Below are 21,115 nucleotides of genomic sequence, written 5' to 3'. Positions count from 1 at the left end.
AACTTTCAATATAATACATTTTGTTAAGTAAGGAGAGCAGTGCTGTGCTTTTTAGTTTTACTTTGTACATCTCCTTTGAGATTTTGCTGTGCTGCAGTGGATCTGAATGCTGTGGAGGTCAAGGGATATGGAAAATATATGGGGAAGATATGGGGAAGATATGGAGAAGATATGGAGAAATTATGGAGAAGATATGGAAATTATATGGAGAAGATGTGGAAAAGATATGGAAAAGATATGGAAAATATATGGAGAAGATATGGAAAAGATATGGAGAAAACATGGAAAAGATATGGAAAAGATATGGAGAAGATATGGAAAAGATACGGGAAAGATATAGAGAAGATATGGGAAAGATATGGTGAAGATATGGGAACAATATGGAGAAGATATGGAGAAGATATGGGAAAGATATGGGGAAGATATGGGGAAGATATGGAGAAGATATGGAAAAGATATGGAGAAGATATGGAAAAGATATGGGACAGATATGGTGAAGATATGGAGAAGATAGAGAAGATATGGGAAAGATATGGGAAAGACATGGAGAAGATATGGGAAAGAGAAGATATGGGAAAGATATGGGAAAGATAAGCATAAGATATGGGAAAGATATGGGAAAGATATGCAGAAGATATGGGAAAGATATGTAAAATATATGGTAAAGATATGGAGAAGATATGGAAAAGATATGGAAAATATATGGGGAAGATATGGAAAAGATATGGAGAAAACATGGAAAAGATATGGAAAAGATATGGAGAAGATATGGAAAAGATACGGGAAAGATATAGAGAAGATATGGGAAAGATATGGTGAAGATATGGGAACAATATGGAGAAGATATGGAGAAGATATGGAAAAGATATGGGAAAGATATGGGGAAGATATGGAGAAGATATGGAAAAGATATGGAGAAGATATGGAAAAGATATGGGACAGATATGGTGAAGATATGGGGAAGATAGAGAAGATATGGGAAAGATATGGGAAAGATAAGCATAAGATATGGGAAAGATATGCAGAAGATATGGGAAAGATATGTAAAATATATGGTAAAGATATGGAGAAGATATGGGAAAGATATGGGAAAGATATGGAAAAGATATAGAGAAGATATGGGAAAGATATGGGAAAGATATGGAGAAGATATGGAGAAGATATGGGGAAGATATGGAAAAGATATGGGAAAGAGATATGAAGAAGATATGGAGAAAATATGGAGAAGATATGGAGAAGACATGGGGAAAATATGGAGAAGATATGGGGAAGATATGGGGAAGACGGTGAATATGTGAAACCTTAATGTCTGTTTATAACAAGGTATTTTATAACATAACAGAATATTATTTAATTTTTATGGAAGCAAACCGAAAATTCATAATGTCTGTAAAAATGTGATTCTTAACAATTGAACAGGTGAAAATTGGCTCAGGGCTGCCTGCATGCTCACCACCTGTTCTTTCTGTGGCACTCAAAGAATAAAAGCTTTAAGCACTAAATCCTACCAAACCCTGGGGGGGCTGTTAACTCAATAATTGCGAACATCTAGGTGGTTAAGCTGATTATAGCATCACACAAAGACTGTATTTTACTCTCAGAGGGGGGCAGTCTTGAAGGACATGACATCCCGCCCTGATTCGCTGTACTCTATACCACTATCTACTCCAAAAGCATCAGTACATACAGGCGCTCTCACACTCAAACACATTCCCTTTCAAGCCATGCCACATATTTTAAGGCTACTACTGAAAAGAGTCATTTCACTGAAGTCAAGCCTCATATCTCTTCAAACCGAAAAACACAAAGTGAAATATAAAGAGAGAATATGCTATATAACATAACAGGACATTACGATTTAAAGCTCCTCAAGTGGAACAAACAACATAACCAATATTTTGGATAGGATATCTTGTGTGTAAAGTTTACCTAAGGTTCTAAAGAAATTGTTCTTCCTCTGGGGATCAGGAATTTGCTCAGACGACCTAAATGTCATGGCAAACAGCACATTAGCTGTTGACATGTCTTGTGAAAAGGTGGTACATTTTGTGCTGGAGTAAGGACCTCCAAAAACATTATGATCAACCCTCTGGGGATCATGAATATTCAGAACTGAAATACAGCAATTAGGAAAGGGTTGATCAAGGGGATTTTTGACAAATCATGGTGCTACAGTCAATGGTTCACCAAGAATGCCCTCCTCTTTGGACCTTAAACATCTATCACATCATATTTAATGAAGATATCCTCAGGCGACTGACTGGAACCTACCTGGACCACAGACTCTCCGGTGGTAGCATCCTCTGACACCACTGCAGTGTAGAGGTCACGGCTAAACATGGGTGCATTGTCATTGATATCTGTCAAGTTTATGTTCACTGTCGTAATGGCACTAAGAGGTGGTGTGCCGCCATCACGGGCCTCCACTGTCAGAAAGTAGTCCCTGCAGGTCTCATAGTCCAGAGGCTGGGCAACTAAAATGGCACCTGAGCAAGGTGAGGAGAGAGAGAGGGGACATAAATATGCATTTTGATGAACGTAAAGAAAATGAAACACATCCATTGGCTGTTTGTGACCAGCTTAAGAAGCTGAAGGCCTGGCGATCATTTTTATTGTCTTTACTGACAGCAAATCTTATAGAGCCAACCAAGCAGGGATGGCAGGACAGTTTTCAAAGAGTGGTGATGCAGAAGTCTATAATCATGTCGAACTATGATCACAGGACTTTTTCTGTGCTTTAAAACCCAGGCTACTTGATGGTGCCGACCTCCAGCTGTTTCTGGAATGTAACTGAATGTAATTGGACATAGTAAGAGAAATAATATTACTATGACAGTAAATATGGCTGTGGTAAAGGAGCACATAGTTTTGTGTGTCTGTGTAGTGTATATTTTACCTCAATGTCACCTCCTCTTTTTATCGTTGAACATTTAAAATCTGCAGTGACGAGGCAATTTTAATTATACAGCACATTTCTTCACACGTAAGAGAGCCACAATATAAAAATATAAGCATAACTAGGTAGCAAAAACTACATTAATATAAGAATAGAGTACGAAAGTGCAGAAACCAAATCAATGAAGCATACACAAAGCCTCACAGCCATAAACACACACACACACACACAAACATGCAGATTTCTTGCTCTAGGGTGAGACCCTCTCCAACAATAATTCAATCCTGTAGACCTAAAAATTATCATTTTAGTAGTGCTACCAGTGCCATGACACTACAGCCTGCAGCTTTAACCCTTGTAATGTGGTAGAAAGCTTCCGGCTACTTTGGTGTTAGCGGGTCAAATTTGACCTGGGATATAACAAAAATACTCAAAAAACAGTGATTATCAATCAATATTGTCTTTCGCCTCATAGCATAAAGTGAAATTCTGGTGTAAAATCATCCCAGGCTCTTTTTAGGCAAATACACTCATCAAATAAGCCATAGAGACCATTTTGTTTGTGCACGAACAACTGAAAAATACGGGACACATGCTAACAGTCGGTAACAGCCAAATGCGGCTATCATGCATTAGCTCGGGGCAGTGAGTAGAACACATTAAACGGCTTTTTTAACCACTAATACTGCTCAAAATAACACCAAACCTCTGCAGTAGCATGATAAGAGTAACTACACAGAAAACAAAGCACGAACAGCGTAGTTAGTGAACCCAGAGTTTATTAAAAGCTCCCTTCTAGTAAAGTCCATTAAAGTCGATTACAAATGCAATCAAAAAGGAAGGAGCACATTGATGATTTATTCTAGCAAGGTGAACCTTGTGGTTTGATAGTTTGGTGAAATATAAGGTCAAAGGTTTAGAAAAGTCCCACAGCATCTTTCCCTGCAGCACTGAAACATTACGCAGATCTCAAGGGTCAGGGGGCGGGGCTTGTGTGTTGTCGGAAGGCGCACAGTGAGTGCAAGCACAGGTAAAGACGACTAGCCTGCAACTTGAAGTGAAGAGAGACTGAATGGTTCATGTTTGTATCTTTCCTCGGCTGCGAAACAAAAATTAAAGCTTACAACCCAGAAACCTTTCATAGGCTGCTACTGCGGTACGATGACCGTGCTCTGATAAACCAGTGGATTATTGTTTTGAATGAGATGCCGATCAAGACGCTTAGGCAGACGGATTACTGTGTCTGCAGAAAAAACCACAACGTTTACGTGTTTTGCTGAAATAAGTCATCAATGGGCTCCTTCCTTTTGGATTGTATTTGTAATCCACTTGAATAGACTTTACTACGAGGGGAGATGGTACAGGGGCCAGTAGGTAAGTCTTTCAAAACACTCTTTTAATAAACTCCAGGTTCGCTAACTACGTTGTTGGTGCTTTGGTTAATATGTAATGACTCTTATCATGCTACTGCAGAGGTTTGGTGTTATTTGGAGCAGTATTAGTGGTTAAAAAAGCCATTTAAATAAGTTCAACTCACTGCCCCGAGCTTGCCCGTGTTAGCCGCATTTGGCTGTAAACATTTTTAAAATTGAAAACGAGTAATACATTTTGAGATGAAAGGTCCATGAGGTCAAAAAAACAACATTTAAAACAGTGTTTACATGTATATGATCGTAAAATTTCCGGGAGGGTCTACATGATGTAGATTTTTGTCATCAGACGAGCACCATAACACATTCAGTCTAGGCTCTGTGTGGACATCCGTGTATCTGACTTGCATTTGAATTTTAACATTTAAAAATATTGTATATATTGCTCCTGTTATTCTTATATTTTATACTTCCATGTGTTTATATTGTTCATATTTTTCTACATTTAACAATAATTTATTGTTTCTAATTTATGCTTCTTTTATGTTTGCTATTCACTATGCTGCTGTAATATAGAAATTTCCCCTTTGTGGTACTAATAAAGAAATATCTTATCTGACTTGTCCACACGGTCACTAAATTGCAGCCCTGTGCTGGAAACCCAAATTGGATGCTGCATTCGCTTTGTGAAGAGATCTGTCACTACCCACATCTGTACAGTTCATCTTTAAAACAATATAAAGAGTATATTTTGGGGCTTTGTGTGAATAAAATGAGGGAGGACAAGTGCAGAGGTGTGGTTAGCACACTTACCGGTCAGTGGGTGGATGTGGAACTTCCCATGTTCGTTGCCTGATCGGATACTGTAAGTAATCTCAGCGTTGGTCCCGATGTCCTTGCTGGCAGCATAAACTCTCAGAACCTCTGTGCCCACTCCCACATCCTCCGGCACTGTCGCTAGCTGATCACGGCGCTCAAACACGGGCGGGTTGTCATTGATGTCCAGCACAGTGATAGTGACATTGACCAATGAGGAGAGGGGCAGCGGTGAACCCTGGTCAGATGCATGCACTGTTATCTGATAAGCTGGCTGGACCTCACGGTCGAGAATGCGTTCCAGGACCACGATGCCTGAGGACTTATCGATGGAGAAAGAACCTCCTGCGGAGTCGGCCAGAGAGTAGACCACCATACGACCCAGACCTGCTGCAAAGTCAGAAGAGGAGTGTGAGGTACGTGAGAGGTTTGAAGAACTCTGCCTGAAGCAAAGTTCTTTGGCAGATTGTCGGTGGCTTCCAATGATTGCTGCTTCTAACACATTTTCGAAAAGAGAATCTGACAATCCTGCCAAATGATGTAGTGACTGGCCATGTGTGTGGAGGTGTGAAGGTCGGCACGGTTGTGCACTTCTCTCTTAAGCTCTCTTTTCGTTCTTCCCACAACTATTTCTGTCAATTTTCATGTGAACAAAAGTGTAAGGGGACTGCTTTCAGAGTGAGTATGTGTCTTCAGTCATCCTATTTGTACATTTAGTGGAGTTGAGAGTACAAAGACACAGTGCACTTTTAATCAGCACCACACGTTTTTATGTGCACTGTATTTTTGTTTTCCCTGTATTTGTAATCTCTGTACTCGTCTGATCTCTATGAGTCTGTATATGCTTCTGTTTTCCATTTAAAACTCATTCTGAACTGTATCTTTACTCAGAGTATATCATTTGAAGTGAAAGTTGCAGCAGTGGTAACACCAGTAGTAGTAGCACTGATGCTAGTAGATAGATTGTCATTGCACAAGGTATAACCAAATTGAGGGTGCTCCAACAGAGCCACCGTGCACCACAAGCTAAAGGATGGCAGTGTAACAGTAAAATCATTGCAAATGACATTTTTAAATAGACATAAGAAACAGAAAGTATATACAACAGAAAATAATTATCCAAAGTGTACATTCAAAGGTATTCACAGTATCACCTTCATCAGGGTCTATGGCCTGGATGCGGGTGAGCAGGGCTTTGGTGGCGGTGTCTTCATAAACGCTGGCGGTGTACTTTGACAGGGTGAAGATGGGCGGGTTGTCATTCACATCGGTAACTGCCAGCTGTACCTCAGCACGGCACCATCGCCCACCACCATCAGTTGCCTGGGCAACGAGCCGGTAGTAGGGTGTCATCTCGTGGTCAAGAACCATAGATGACTTGATCTCACCTGGACAGGTTCGAAACAACTTGTGAAACATTAATGAAGCCATACCGTGCCATGAGAGTGTGTCACCCAGGTTTCCACAAGAATAAATGTGTGTCTAAAGGTGCAGGGTGATAAGCTGGTAACCTGGCCCTGTTTCCCTGCTTCATTTCACTCCATATAAGATTGATTTCAGTTGCAATTTATGCAAGCTCAGTGAAAGAAGGTTATGCATTAAATGTGGTTCCAAGTTAAATGTATTGGAATGTTTTCAAGGCCACACTGCATGCTTACCAGTGTCCTGGTCCATGCTGAAGTCCTGGGATCCAGGACCGTGTAAAGAGTACTGGATCCAGGCACTCACGCCCACATCTGCATCAGTAGCTCCAACCCTCAGCAGCACACTGTTGACTGGGAGGTTCTCTGGAATGGAGGCAGTGTACACAGCCTGCACACACACACACACACGCACATACACACACACACACACACGCACGCACACACACACACACACACGCACGCACAGACACACACGCACACACACACACACACACACACACACACACACACACACACACACACACACACAATGAAGAAAGAAAGAAGAAAATTAAACCATGAAAAGTTGGTGAAACTTCTACAATTGCTTAATTTTACAGTTAGATCAGTCATATGAATGTAATGGCCGACAAAGCATCTGTCAGCTGTCACTGTGGTTGCATCAGTCATTTAAAAATAGCAAAAGGCAGTTTGATTCCTCACCTGGCCACAGATGGGACTGTTATCATTGGTGTCTATCACTGTCACCTCCACCGTTGCCTGGGAAACAAAGAGTCCATCGCTAGCAGTGACATTGATGACGTAGAGGTTGCGTTCCTCCCTGTCCAGTGGTCGCTTGACATACATCTTCCATTCCCCTTGAACCAGACCGAGTGCAAACACTCCACGGTAGTTTCCACCTGGACACAAGCAGACAGAGAGACAGGGCTAGTGAGAGACAGCATCACTGAGGAATATTTGGGCTTTGATGGAGTCTGGGACTGATTTCCCTACAAATTGCGGTTCACCTTACATTACATATAAAGTACGTGACTTCAGAGTGGCATTCATTTAAATAGAATGTCAAACTAAATGAAAAAGCTTAAGCAAGACTATTTCTCTGATCATGAAGCACATGTCTTTATCAAAACAGGGCTGGGTGCAAACCAAGTCCCCACCACAGCGCCTTCCTGGTTGATCCAATAAGGAAGTGACAAAAACTGTAGTTCTCAGAGTGTCCACTAGTTTGCACAATAAAGCAGTTTCACATTGACCTCCATGTTAAACAGACTTTTTTGCATAGTATAAAAAAACCTATTTAAGGCCTGGCACAAAAAAAACATTCTAGTCCGTATGTTTAGGTCATATCTCCATGACAACACTGAGGGGTTTTTTGTACCAGGCTAGTTTTTATTTTATTGAAGGTTGAGGTTTATGAATAATTTGGGGCTAGGCCTCTTGAGTGACAGCTAGCCACTGGCCCTCACTTCTCCTCAGAGGTAAACGTCAGCCAGATGGACGTATGTTCCTCCCCCCAACTTCACAGACATGTCCTTTTTTGGTAAGAGGAAATGAGGCGGAGTCAAAGTCTGACAATATGGCGACACCCGTAGGCGAGGACGATTGGATCAAGTTGAGAAAACGGACCATGACGTGTATGCTACATCCATTTTTTTTATAGTCTATGCTGCAAACATAGTCCACACAAGCCAAATTATAAGTTTTTGGGTTGGTAAGAGGAAATGGGCGGAGTCAAAGTCTGACAATATGGTGACTCCCGTAGGCGAGTCGAGTTTCAGAATTACTTTTTGCATTTTGACAGCAACACAACGATATCCTGGTCAGTTTACAACAACATTTTAAAAACATGTCGACTACAGACCTAGTTTTTGTGAGACGTGAGTGAAACTGATCATCCTCCAGCCTGTTACAATACAAAGATGTTCATGGACAAAAGAAGTGATGCCCTGGTTTATACTGAACATCTGTATCATTGATGCTGTCACTTAAACAGACTGTGCTTTACTTGTGTCAGAATTTCAGTTGTTCCTCTTATCTCACATAAATCATTATTACAGAAATCTGAGGTGACTCCTGAAAAAAGCAATTTCATATTTCTGACTTCTCTCTCTCATAAACGGCAGTGTTTGTGTGTAATATGGGGCCGCTGTGAATCAGAGGTAGAGCAGGTTGTCCTCCATTTGAGAGATCGGCGGTTCGATCCGTCCAGTCTGCATGTGGAAGTGTCCTTGGGCAACACATTGAGCCCTGAATTGCTCCTTGTTCTGCGCACGGTGTCCACTGCCATCAGTGTGAATGTCTGTGTGAATTGGTGAATGTGACAAGTAGTGTGAAAGCTCCTTGAGTAGTCAGAAGACTAGAAAGGCGCTATGCTGTATAAGTACAAGTCCATTTACCAATTACCATTATGTTTAGAATTTCAGGTGTATTTTATGAACATATAAATAATGATGTCAAACTATTGTGATTTGTGCAGGAGAGCAGAAAGAAACACATTCTTAAAAGTCTCCATGTTGAGTTCTCAGCTTTATTTTAGTCATGTTAAGATTGCTGATTTCGCTGCTTCACAATATATGCATTTGAATAATAAAACAACAGGGATCTGTTATTGTGAAGAATTTGAAATAAATATGTATCCATTTCACAGCTGCTCCAACTTTTCAGTATCAACGACTGATGTTTCAACAAAATAACACTAATATCTGTAGCAATATAGTATCCACATATGCATGAATTTGGTTTACTTTTTAAACTTTTTGGGGCGGCCTTTTAAAGGCAACCGTGGAAAAACTCAGTGTGCATCTGCAGCTGAACAAGGAACAGACACATCGCCAACAGTCTGATAATAACATCCGGAACACAGGAGTCACCCTCAGTGGTTTCTGTGACATGAGAAATACTTTCAAAATAAAAATGTTTAAAAATTCAGACCCAAACACACAGAGCTACAGGCTCAAATGTTGTGGAGAAAGCCTGTGAATGAGGACGTTCTTCCTCTCAGGCAGAGGGCTCAGTTGAGTAGGCGGTCCCTAATGTTGGCAGAGTCACAGACCTGTTCTCACTATTATCCGAATGTGGACACATGCGGTGTCAATGTGGTTTTTGACATCTCATCTCAATGTGTCCTCAATGAGACCAGAGAGTGTTTTCGGCTGTAGTTAGAGCTGTCCACTTGTGTTCAGATCCCTCAGACCACACGTTGAAACCAAATGGATACAGGTGACCCGTATCTGTATTTGCCTAGCTCGCTCATAATCGATACCACTCACGCTAGGCCAGTCGCCAATGGTTGTATGACACGTCACAAAATAGTGTTCATGGGAAACGTAGGATTCATTCTACAAGCAGTGTTGCCAGATAAAGATAACTTTTCTATGACAAACATTCAAAACCGCCCAAGTGTTTCGGCAGAAAACAGACCAATCTGGCAACACTGACGTCTCATCGTTTCTGCAGCTTGCCGACTCAAACAGACACATCACCAACCAAATGCCTTATGACTTTAGTCTTTAGTCATAGACTTTAGACAAAGTTACCCCCCAAAGTAAACTTTTACCCGCATTTGGCAGGTTTAGGGTTACCCTGGTCCACATCACATCGGAGGCAGTCTGGCTTGCGCTGTGATCATATTTCACGATCATCTGTATGTGGCCGCATTCTTCAGGAAAAAATCCCCCAACAAACTGAAAAGTTATGTGACTCCACCTCGGCACGCTGTCTCGAGCTGCCCTCTAAAAAATTAAGACGAGCTCTGCTTCTAGGAAAGAGACATAAGTAGATCTCATAAAGTTGCATGGCTATAGGAGACTCTCCAGGGACCAGTACAAAGCGCAAGACCAGCGTCACATGACCCATGGAGCAAAAACAGGTCAAAGTCAAATCGGTAAGAGCCTTGAAAAGTTTGAACCAGTTTCATGATGTGCTGATCACCGAGACGATGAATAAGCTCACCAGAGCCCAACTCCTTATCTCTACTGCTTTCATGCAGTGTTATGCTCAGTTTCATAGCCAAAGAGATGCTTTTTAGTGTAGGCTATTTTGAGCTATATGCTTGTGGAAAAGTTGTTCAGTTTGTTCTATGTAATGCCGAAATATTTGAAATGCTCCTTATGTTTATAATTGATATAGTAATGTTACATCAATGTTGCCAGAGGGCAAAATGCGACCTCAGTCCCCAGCAGTCCCCCAGATTCTGACTGTCTTTGACACTTGCACTACTGTCTGTTCAAAAGCTCAAACAATTCCTCATTTCCATGAAGACAATAAATCACCAAAAAAACTTCTGAGCCCAGTATCACTATAAATGAAACGGAGTCTTTTCACAGCAAGGATGTTTTGTTTGATTATCTATGTTCTGTCTTGATTTGCTACTTTTATATTGAATAACATCAAGTGGGTCTCTCTTTGAAGTGAGAAACGTCACATTTGTCAGTATTCTCAACAGTTAATTTCCTTGGCTTTGCAGACATTACTGTTATCTATATATCTTATTCTTTTGCTCCCGGCACTGTAGCAGCAGCCTATCCTCCTCACCTTCTTCCTCTTCGGCTGTTAACTTTAAGGTCACATCATTCACACGTCTGTCATTCACTCCAGCTGCCTGGCTAATACTCATTACAATGCCATTAGGGCAAGGATTTGCTTCCTATTAAAAGTCCTTTATTAGCTCTCTATCTCCTGTTGGCATGGCAGTCTTAGTCTTAGTCTCCTGGGAAGTCCTAACTAATTATTACCTTATGGTATTTCAATGAGCAGGCAGAAAATCAGCAACGTCGGCCCTTTGATCAGTGTCCATATTATTAATGCAGCTTCAGCATTCACCTAAGAGTTAGGGAACCTCTTGCTATCTATCTATCTATGTATCTATCTATGCAATGATATTATCTAAACATGATTAATCACATGATTGCCCATAGTTAACTCTTACAAATTAATCACACATCTTTTTGTTATAAATGTACCTTAAAGAGATTTTTTTCAATACTCTTAACAACATGGGAGTAGACAAATATGCTTGCTTCATGCAAATGTGTATTTATTTTTATTATTATAAACAATAACAAATACTGTCCAGGATATTCTACAGAATAACTTCAAAGGTACTGTGTGCTCCACAAATATTCTTGAAGGGCATATTGACCTAAATGTAACATTACTTAGTAATACTACCACAAAGTAGTGAAACTATCCAGCGTGATGGGCCTTTGGCAAGGGGGCAGAGCCTCCCTGCATCAGCTGTATGTTTGGACAGCAGGTGGTTTATGAGACTGGACAGTCATACTCATAAAACTTGCGTATATATATATATATATATATATATATACTGTAGTTACTGTGTGTTTTGTGCCTTTTTTTATCATAGAATAATAAAATAATAGTTTATCCCTGCACATTTGGAAAAGGTTATGATACTGAACTGATTTTCCTGGGTAAACCATATGAATTCAATTCAACATCTTTTCAAGAGGCAAAAGATACAATTCAACATGATGACACCAGCTTTTATCAGATGTGCTGCAGTCTTTAATTCTAATGTAACTCTTTATACGTATACCTCTTTCTTAGACCTATTGAGAATTGTAACTGGGTAATTGTCACAAGCTACTGAATGTTATTCTGCCATGAAAATATTATAATTATAATCCTCAAATATTATAATATATAAATTGACATTTGATGCATGTTTTATTGTCAAAGAGAATAGTGAAATGCATGCACATATTCTTTGGAAGCAACCATAGAACAATTGTGAAATGTGTACCGCTTTTATTTTAGTGTACAACTCTTCTCCTCATGTTTACTCAAGGATGGTTAGGAGATGCAGAATACTAACAAGGCTGATGACTACTCTATCTTGAGTAAATCACTAAGCCAAGACAGAGAGGCACACAGTGGTTTCCAGCCATTTACTGTATGATTGCAGACAAATGGATCATAATGAACAGCCCAGCATACCAGGGTATTTAGTCTATATTGGGTGATTTTGCACCTTACCATTTATATCCCAGACTTGAATTCTGTGCAAATGCATGTGGCTTCTAAGTAGCAGAGCATATTATAAGGTTCAGGAATGTCAGGGTGGGGGATGAGCCTGTACAGAATCTGATTTTTATGCAGTACACCAGCATTTGAAGGGTTTAGAAACTGTAGCTATAATATTTCCCTAACTTTAACCAACTGTTTTAGTTGCCAATCCTAAACCATACCTTATCTATATATTACTTGCCATAAAAACAATATTTCCCTAATTTTAACTATACCATGCACAGATATTGTGGTAAGCAATACCTATAAAAAAATGATTGGATGTAATCCAGGGTTTAAGAGAATTGTCTGTTATCACTATTCTTGAGTGCTGATATGTGTGCAGTGCAATAACAGGCATTTATAGTGGTACTCACCAGTGATGTGGTAGCTGACTTGACGGTTTATGGCCGAGCTGTCATCATCTCTGGTGTTCAGCACAGCCACCACCTCGCCTGGTGGGTCGCTCTCCTTAACTGAACCAACGTAGTGTTGTTCCAGGAACCTGGGTGGGTTGTCATTGATGTCTGACACTGCTACGGTCACAGTGGTGGAGCTGGAAAGAGACAGGGTCTCTCCAAGGTCTGAGGCCACCACCGTGAATGTGTATGATGGATTGGTCTCATGGTCCAGGTCCTTGCGTGTGGAGATCCAGCCTGTGTTGCTATCAATGCTAAAGGTGCCAACCAATGTGTCTGAATCCCCTTCTGACTGTATTAATGTCCCAAGACTGTATGTTACCTGGCCATTGCCCCCTGAGTCTTGGTCTAGTGCCTGGACTTGAATGATTCTGGTTCCAATTGACATTCCCTCCATAACTGTGGTCTCATAGGAGTTGGCCTCAAATGCTGGTTTGTTGTCGTTTAGATCCAACACTTTGACTTCAAAATCAACAGAAGTTACAGAGTCCAGCTTCGCCTGTTGTACAGTGGCAGTGACTTTGAAATGGTATCCTTTTATCACCTCATGGTCCAAAGTCTTATCAAGCTTGATCACTCCTGTATCCTTTTCCACAACAAACACCCCATCTTGGTTGTTCTCTCCAGTCTCTCCATTAACCAGGGCAAAGGTAAAAGGCAGCGAGGCATATCCAGGAGAAGTGTTGAGGCGCACAGTCCCTATGGCTGAGCCTATGGGGGTCTCCTCTGGTATGCTAAATGAGTATTGATGTTGGCTGAAGGAAGGAATGAAGGCATCTGGAGAAAGAACATGGATGTAGACAGACACTAGAGAGTGCCGGACTGGATTTCCCCCATCCACAGCCTTCACAAAAAAAGATAATACAGAGTTCCTCAAGTGGCTGAAACTGCCTTTAGTCACCATCCAACCATTATCTGGGTCTATCTCCAAAATGTCTACCACCGGGACATGTGCCTCACTGTAAAGTGAATATGCCACTTTGGCATTAGTGCCATCATCAGGATCATAAGCCTGAATCTGCGTAACCAAAAACCCTTTAGTCACATCAGATTTGACTGAGGCACGATACTCAATCGCACGGAAGCGAGGAACATTGTCATTATCATCCAGCAGAGTAACTTGAACTGTACAATAAGAGACACGGCCACCTGAGTCCTGGGCTGCCACTGTCAGAACAATGTCCTTATTGGCTGGCTCCTCTCGATCAAGCTTTTCTACAGTGGTTATCTGACCATTTGCATCAATGTTAAATTGATCCTTGCCCACATCATTAACAAAGGAATAAGTGATGTGACTGAACACTCCAGGGTCTGCATCTGTTGCTTTCACCTAAAACACAAAAAATGTTATAGTCAATACAGGTATACATATATTATCAATGATTTTTTTCTGAGAAATCATGCAAAGTAAAGCAAATCTTCAAGTTTCAATAGCACTTACTTGTATAACTTTGGTTCCCACAGCAGAATTCTCTCTTAACTCTGCCTCATACATATTCTGTCCAAACACTGGACTATACAGGTTGGCCCCTAATACCTTCACATGAACCTGTGCAGTGCTGGTGAACACCCCATCAGACACTGAAACATTGAGACTGTAGGCAGGCTCCATTCTTTGCTTACGGTGGCTGGACAATGTTATGATTCCTGTATTTTTGTCCATCAAAAAGTTCATTCTTTCATTTCCTGACAAAATGTTGTATTCCAACTTTTCAAAATCTGAACTGTCAGCATCTGAGGCCTGGACACAAGTCACAAAGTGACCCCTAGGTGCTAACTCATTCACGTATGCCTCATAAAGTAGCTGATTGAAAACTGGTGGATTGTCATTCATGTCATTCACCACAACTAGGACTGATACTTCACTACTCAATGGTGGGAAGCCGTTATCGGTGGCCCTAACAATGAAGTCATATTTCTGGACAAGTTCATGGTCTAGCATACGTGCTGTTAGGATTAATCCACTGCTGCTATCAATGTGAAAGTAGTCCGTGCTGTTATGCACAGCTGAGAAGATTTGGTATCTTACAACATTGTTCTTCTCCGAGTCTTTGTCGGTGGCAATAACTTGAAGTGCTGGAGTTCCAATCATGGCTGTTTCAGACAAAACTATCTTGTAGGACATTCTCTGGAATATAGGTGGGTTATCATTTACATCCTGGACAACCACTTCTACATCCGCCTCTGCCCGGGCACCGGTCAGATAGTCTGTGGCTCTGATGGTCAGGTGGTAAGATGGCGATGCTTCGTAGTCCAAAGAGTGGATGACACTTATGACTCCAGTATCAAAACCAATGTCAAACTGAAGAGACGGATCTCCATCAACTATAGTGTAAATTATATTTTGGCCTTCAGGACTTGTGGCATTGATGCCGAGGATTGGTGTGTGCACAGCCACATCCTCATTTACAGAAACAGAATAAAATGGTTTGTCAAAGACAGGCATGGCTTTGTTGACTACTGTGATGGGGAACTCTATGGTAGATGAGAGAGGTGGATAACCACCATCTCTGGCATATATTACCATCTGGTATTCCATATTGGACAAGTCAGACTCAAAAGCCCTCTTGAGGCTGAGACCACCTGTCTTCCGGTTGATCTCAAAGTGACCATAGTCATCTTTGAGATAGTAAGACACCTCTCCATTAATCCCTTTGTCACCATCTACTGCCATGACCCTAAATATGGGTGATCCTGGCTCAGCCTCCACTTGAACAGCTGCATAATAAGGTAGTCCAACAAACACAGGGGTGTTATCATTTATGTCCTCAACTTGGACTCTAACCATAACTCTGGCCACGTGCAGGCGGTCATGCTCCCTTCTCGCCTCGACAACCAGCTCATAGAACTCTTGCTCTTCACGGTCAAAGGGTATACCTGTGGTTTGGATCACACCAGAAGTTGGACGGATCCTGAAGCTTGTGCCAGCATTGAGCAAGGTGTACTTCAATGGTTCATTGAGACGGTTTCCTACAGCATTGACCACAGCCACTTTGGTGATATTTGATACATTCTCTTGAATAGATGAAGAGTAAAGGCTATGAGTGAAGCTGAGACCAGAATCCAGAGCTTCTCGGACAAGAATGGTCACCAAAGCTGTGCTGGAAAATTTTCCATCTGAAACTTTGACACTGAAGCGGAAACGTTCTTTGGAAAAGTTATTGTGTTTGACTGTGATGACTCCACTGGAAGGTTTGATGGCAAAGTGCTCCAGTACTCCATCAGTCAAAGAGTAGGTGAGCTCTGTAGGGACATCTCTGTCAGGGTCTATGGCTGAAACCTGCAAAGCTTCTACTCCTACATAGGTGGGTAGTAGCAGAACTGTTTCATAGGCATTCTGGGTGAAGCGAGGTGGTGAATCATTTGTGTCAATTACTTGTATTGTGACCTCTGTTGGACTATCTGCTGTCAACTGTGGCCTGCCATTGTCTCTCACATGAACATGGAAGTGAAATATGGCAAAGGTCTCATGGTCTAGATTAGCAATGGTTCTGATGGAGCCAGTTCCTGAGTCCACTGTGAAGAACATTTTTGCAGTGTCCTCCACAATCTGGTAGACCAACAGAGCATTTTGGTTGCGATCAGCATCAATGGCCTTAATTACAAGAGGTGAGTCATCTGAGTTCAGGACCACACTGTTGACTGGAGCTGCCTCACTGATACTGCCATGATAGTGAAGCTGCTGGAAAACTGGTGGGTTATCATTCTCATCCACTACCTGGATTAACAGAGTAGCATTGGTTGCCATGCCAGCCATGTTGGTAGCCTGGACTATCAAGATGTAAGATGCTGTAGTCTCATAGTCCAAAGGCTTTTGAGTAGAAATCACTCCACTGTACTGATTTATCTGAAAAACACGATTTGTGTTGCCCTGCTTGATGTCATAAGTGAGGGTGGACTGGCTGACAGCATTGACTGTGGTGACAGAGGTCCCAACCACAGCGTTCTCTTTGATTTCAGCTTGGTATTCAGGCTGGGGGTACTTTGGGCCGGCATTGTCAGAGAGGGTCACAGAAATGCGGACTATCGTGGTGGTGGACAGGGGAGGGGTGCCATTGTCAGTGACTCTGACAGTGAGAACATAATGGCCTATGCTGGACAAGTCCAAGTCACGTGCAACTATGATGATACCCAATACTGGTTCAATATGGAATGCATTTCCAGTGTTTCCTTAAAAAAGAACAAAACAAAAACAATGTTATTATTATGTTTTTTTTAAGGGCAGTTATATACAGAGTATACAAAATTTCATCATACAAGAGCAAGTATTTAACTGTCAGAAGTGTCTACCTGCTTCAATGGAGTAGTGTAGCTCCGCGTTCGCGCCTTTATCTTTGTCCAGAGCCGTTACCTGGACAACAACTGATCCCACTGCTGCTGACTCATAGACTGAGCCTTCATACAGAGCACTGGTAAAGATGGGTACATGGTCATTTATATCTTCCACTTCTATCAAGACACGAGCAAGGTTCTTTCTGTATGGGAACTCTTGGTCCTTCACCTGTGGTGAAAACAAAAACACAAAAACAAAACAAACTAAAGAATGCAATCCTTTATGGTCACAATGAACTGAGTAAACGCTGATAATCATTTAAGTCTCAAATGTGCCCAGAGACATCATTATCCAAAGTACAACAAACACTCACTGGAACTCTTATTGTTTCATTTTCCTTCGCCACATTTATTTCCTCAAATTTCAAGTTTTTGATAATAGTAGTTTAAGACTTGTGCAAATGAGTATAACATAATCCTCTTTCTTCTCTGATGATAATGTGTAGATACTGGTTCCCTGCATGGTAATTAGCCCCAAGCTAATTAGTGTTAGCCGCATTTGGCTGTTAGCGACTGTAAGCGACTGTCCTGGATTTCTCTGTTAATAGTTGTTACACGAAAAAAAAATTGTCTCGATGGCTTATTTGATGGGTGTATTTGCCAAAAAGACCCTGGGATGATTTTATGCCGGATTTCATTTTAAGACAGCCTTTTACGGTTGGATTAAGAACATAGTAGATAGTCAGAGTCTTAATTAACCTTGATATACTCTTTGATGTTTTTTTCTTTTTTAGAAAACATTTTTTTTTATTTTTGAAAAAAACAACATTTATGGTGAAAATGTGACAACTTTCCATTCCAGTATATGATTTTGGTGTATCAGATCCAACTAGCATTAGCAAGTAAAGTGTCTAACTTGTATCTAATTTTCATGATAAAAAAAACATTGTGGAAGAAAGTAAGGCTTTATCATGAGAAAAGTGTGTGTGAATAACAGGAAATAGAGGCCAATAACATCACATCCTGCCAAGTGAATAACAGGACTATTTATGGGCATGTTTTGATGACGTTCTGGACACACAAACACACTAGGAGAGCCTAGGAGGTGATGGCCAGTAATTGGAGTGTATATATGTGACCATGGGGCGTGTAAACTTTGTCAACACACGAACATCAGTATAAAATGAGAGACTGGAAGGAGAGATTTTGGGATTTGTCTGACGAAGGTGTAGTGAGAACTTGTCAATTTGTGTTAATAAAATTCCCCCTTGATGGCTGAGACGATCTCTGCTGACTCATTTGTAGATCTTTCTATTTTTATGATACATCACACTGCAATACATATCTGGGTTAAAAGGTTAAAGTTAAGAGTTAACTATATGAACTATATACTATATGATATGAAAATACTAATATTTATCAAACGCAATAGGGTCATGGGATCTTCGGTTTGGTAAACAACTTTCTTCAGTTTATCACTGTCGAAATAATACTGTCAAATTAGATGGTGAACTACAATCAAGTCTGCATCCTTGGTACGTGCAAAACATAAATTATAAAGAACGGGTTCATCCTGTAATCATTATCCTTGGAAATATGCATACTAGTTTTTAGTAATAAGGATGAAACATGACTGACATATTGACATTTGGTTATTTTTTCTTATTGCCCATATTCTGTTATTTACACTAAAATTAAATAAAAATATATCTGTAATTGGGATATCAGAAACCTGGTTAAACAATAAAAATTCTGAATTATATAATATAGAGAAATTTAAATATGTATGTTTATACACTTGGATTAGAATTAGAAAACAAATTATTAATACTTGATTTATTCAAAAATGTTGGTAATAATGGTTACTGTTCTCTTATTTTTCTTACAGTTTTTTTTTCAAAATAAAGCTTTTTGTTGAAGTGGCTTGGTTATTTAAAAAAACATGCTAGTAGAGTAGTGGTATAGACACAGCTGATATTGTATCTGAACAATAAAAAATAACAGTATTTCAGAATTAATCAAGTAATAATGCTTTGTTCTCTAATTCTGATCTCCACTGTATATATATATATTTTTTTTTTTCCATGATCAAAAATATTTTTGATAACTGTAGGGAACCCAACATGCCAAGCCCCTTGTGGGTTTTTTCTGAGTTTCCTTTGCATGCTCTTTTTTTAACCTAATGTCTCTCAATTGTAATTTTCTTCTTGTTCTTTCAACATGTGCTAAATAAATAAATAAATAAAATAAAATCAATAGTTCCCAGCTATAATTGCCTGTTGCTCTTACCCGTGTGGAAACCATTAGCAGGATGAATGAAAAAGGACTGAATTTCTTTAAGATAAGACTATAATTCTATTAACACAACAATGCAGACAAGCCTGAACCCCCTCAGTGGAAACTGAGATGTTTACAGAGTCGCAGCTGTTAGCACATGGTCCTAAATATAAGGCAGAGTGTGACACAGACTTACAATGACAGTGAGGATGTGCTGGGCACAGGCCTCATGGTCCAGTCTCTGAGCAGTGTAGATGGTGCCCAGGCTTGGGTGGATGCGGAACAGACGCATACTGCTGGGGTCTATGGAGCTCTGCAGAGAGTAGGTCAGCCGGTGATGCTCATCGTAGTCCGACGCCAGAACCTGGACCACCTCAGTGTCAGGTGGCGTGTCTTCAGATATAGTCACATCATAGGTTGGTTGAGAGAAGATGGGAGCGTTGTCATTGTTGTCCATAACCGTGATGTGAACCTGGAACATGACAGGAATTGATAAATAGAAAGAAGAGAGGGATGAAAAAAGAAATCATTGACTGAGTGATATTAAGCTGCTATTGATGAACTGAGTAGTTCAAGCAGAGTAGCTGATATTTTAAGATATTTTATTTATCTATGGTTTGATAAGGACAGAGACAGTATATGTAGACAAACTAAGAACAGCTGTCCAATGCAAGTATCATATAGTGGATGCAACACCCGTCCCTAGAAGGGCTTTTGTGGAAAAAAGAGAATAAAACGTGGTAAAAAGAAGGTAAACACAGCACTGCAAGATACAATAAAGCACAAGATAAAAGGAAAAAAAAGTTAAAACACTAAGCTAAGAAGATCAAGAAGATTAAGTAAGTACAACAAGATATATTAATAACACATTTAGTAGTAACATAGCTACAGACAAGCACACATTTTTTGCTGTATTAACCAGGATTTGGTAACTCTCTTGAAAGTATTGAAGTTTGCAGCAAATTTCAAAGTATCAGGTTGCAAGTTCCAGGACTTTGCTACTTTCACAGAAAAAGGTCTCTGAGCTAAAGATGTTTCGCAAAAAAGAAACCCTCCAGTTGCCACTTGAAGCTGCTCCCGTGGATCTGCTACAGCTCTGTAGTCTCTTAATGTATTTACAGACAGGCTGAGGAGCAAGTCCGTTCAAACATTTAAACACAAGCTTTACATAGTTTATTAAATAATAAAGTTTGAAAACTTAAAATGTTGTATTTACTTAAAATGTGACAATGATGGTATCTAATTTGGTCTCTGTCCAAGATTTTCAAGACCGATTGGAATGGCACTCTGTGGATTTCATTTTCAGGATGAACACGTTATGTTGACAGTGAACCTTTTGCAGATAAGTTGACAATAAATGGGTCCTCCTCCTCTGTGAGCAGCATTACATTTCCTACAAGTCATATTTTCTAATGCAGATTAGTTGTATAAAAGCTTAATTTGTAGGAGACAGGGCTGGGAATCAGTTCTAAGAACCTTAGATTTTCTGTCCTTGTTCCCAAAAATACAACGCTAGATAGACATGTTGAGGGTCTAGTCTATGAATCCCTAAGCTGTTATAATCCCAGCAGCAACAATGGCTGTTGGCATGTGTGGTAAAGTGGATTCACATATTTG

General features: G+C 40.4%; 1 protein-coding gene across 1 annotated transcript in view; it reads right to left on the bottom strand.

Annotated features, from left to right (window-relative positions):
* fat3a (FAT atypical cadherin 3a) overlaps nt 1–21,115 on the bottom strand; it is a 225,322-nt gene that overhangs the window by 40,824 nt on the left and 163,383 nt on the right. The window contains exons 9-17 of the mRNA XM_083914654.1: nt 19,695–19,970; nt 17,240–17,450; nt 14,391–17,119; nt 12,908–14,279; nt 7,209–7,405; nt 6,741–6,894; nt 6,237–6,470; nt 5,080–5,472; nt 2,272–2,486 (exon numbers count right to left, since the gene is read on the bottom strand). Of these exons, the coding sequence (XP_083770780.1) occupies nt 2,272–2,486; nt 5,080–5,472; nt 6,237–6,470; nt 6,741–6,894; nt 7,209–7,405; nt 12,908–14,279; nt 14,391–17,119; nt 17,240–17,450; nt 19,695–19,970 (5,781 nt within the window). The remainder of the gene's footprint in view (nt 1–2,271; nt 2,487–5,079; nt 5,473–6,236; nt 6,471–6,740; nt 6,895–7,208; nt 7,406–12,907; nt 14,280–14,390; nt 17,120–17,239; nt 17,451–19,694; nt 19,971–21,115) is intronic.

This window comes from Echiichthys vipera, assembly GCF_963691815.1.
Source record: "Echiichthys vipera genome assembly, chromosome: 5".
NCBI classification, from domain to species: Eukaryota; Metazoa; Chordata; class Actinopteri; order Perciformes; family Trachinidae; genus Echiichthys; species Echiichthys vipera.
Note: the sequence above shows the minus strand (reverse complement) of the source record. Positions and strands in the feature narration are given on the sequence as shown.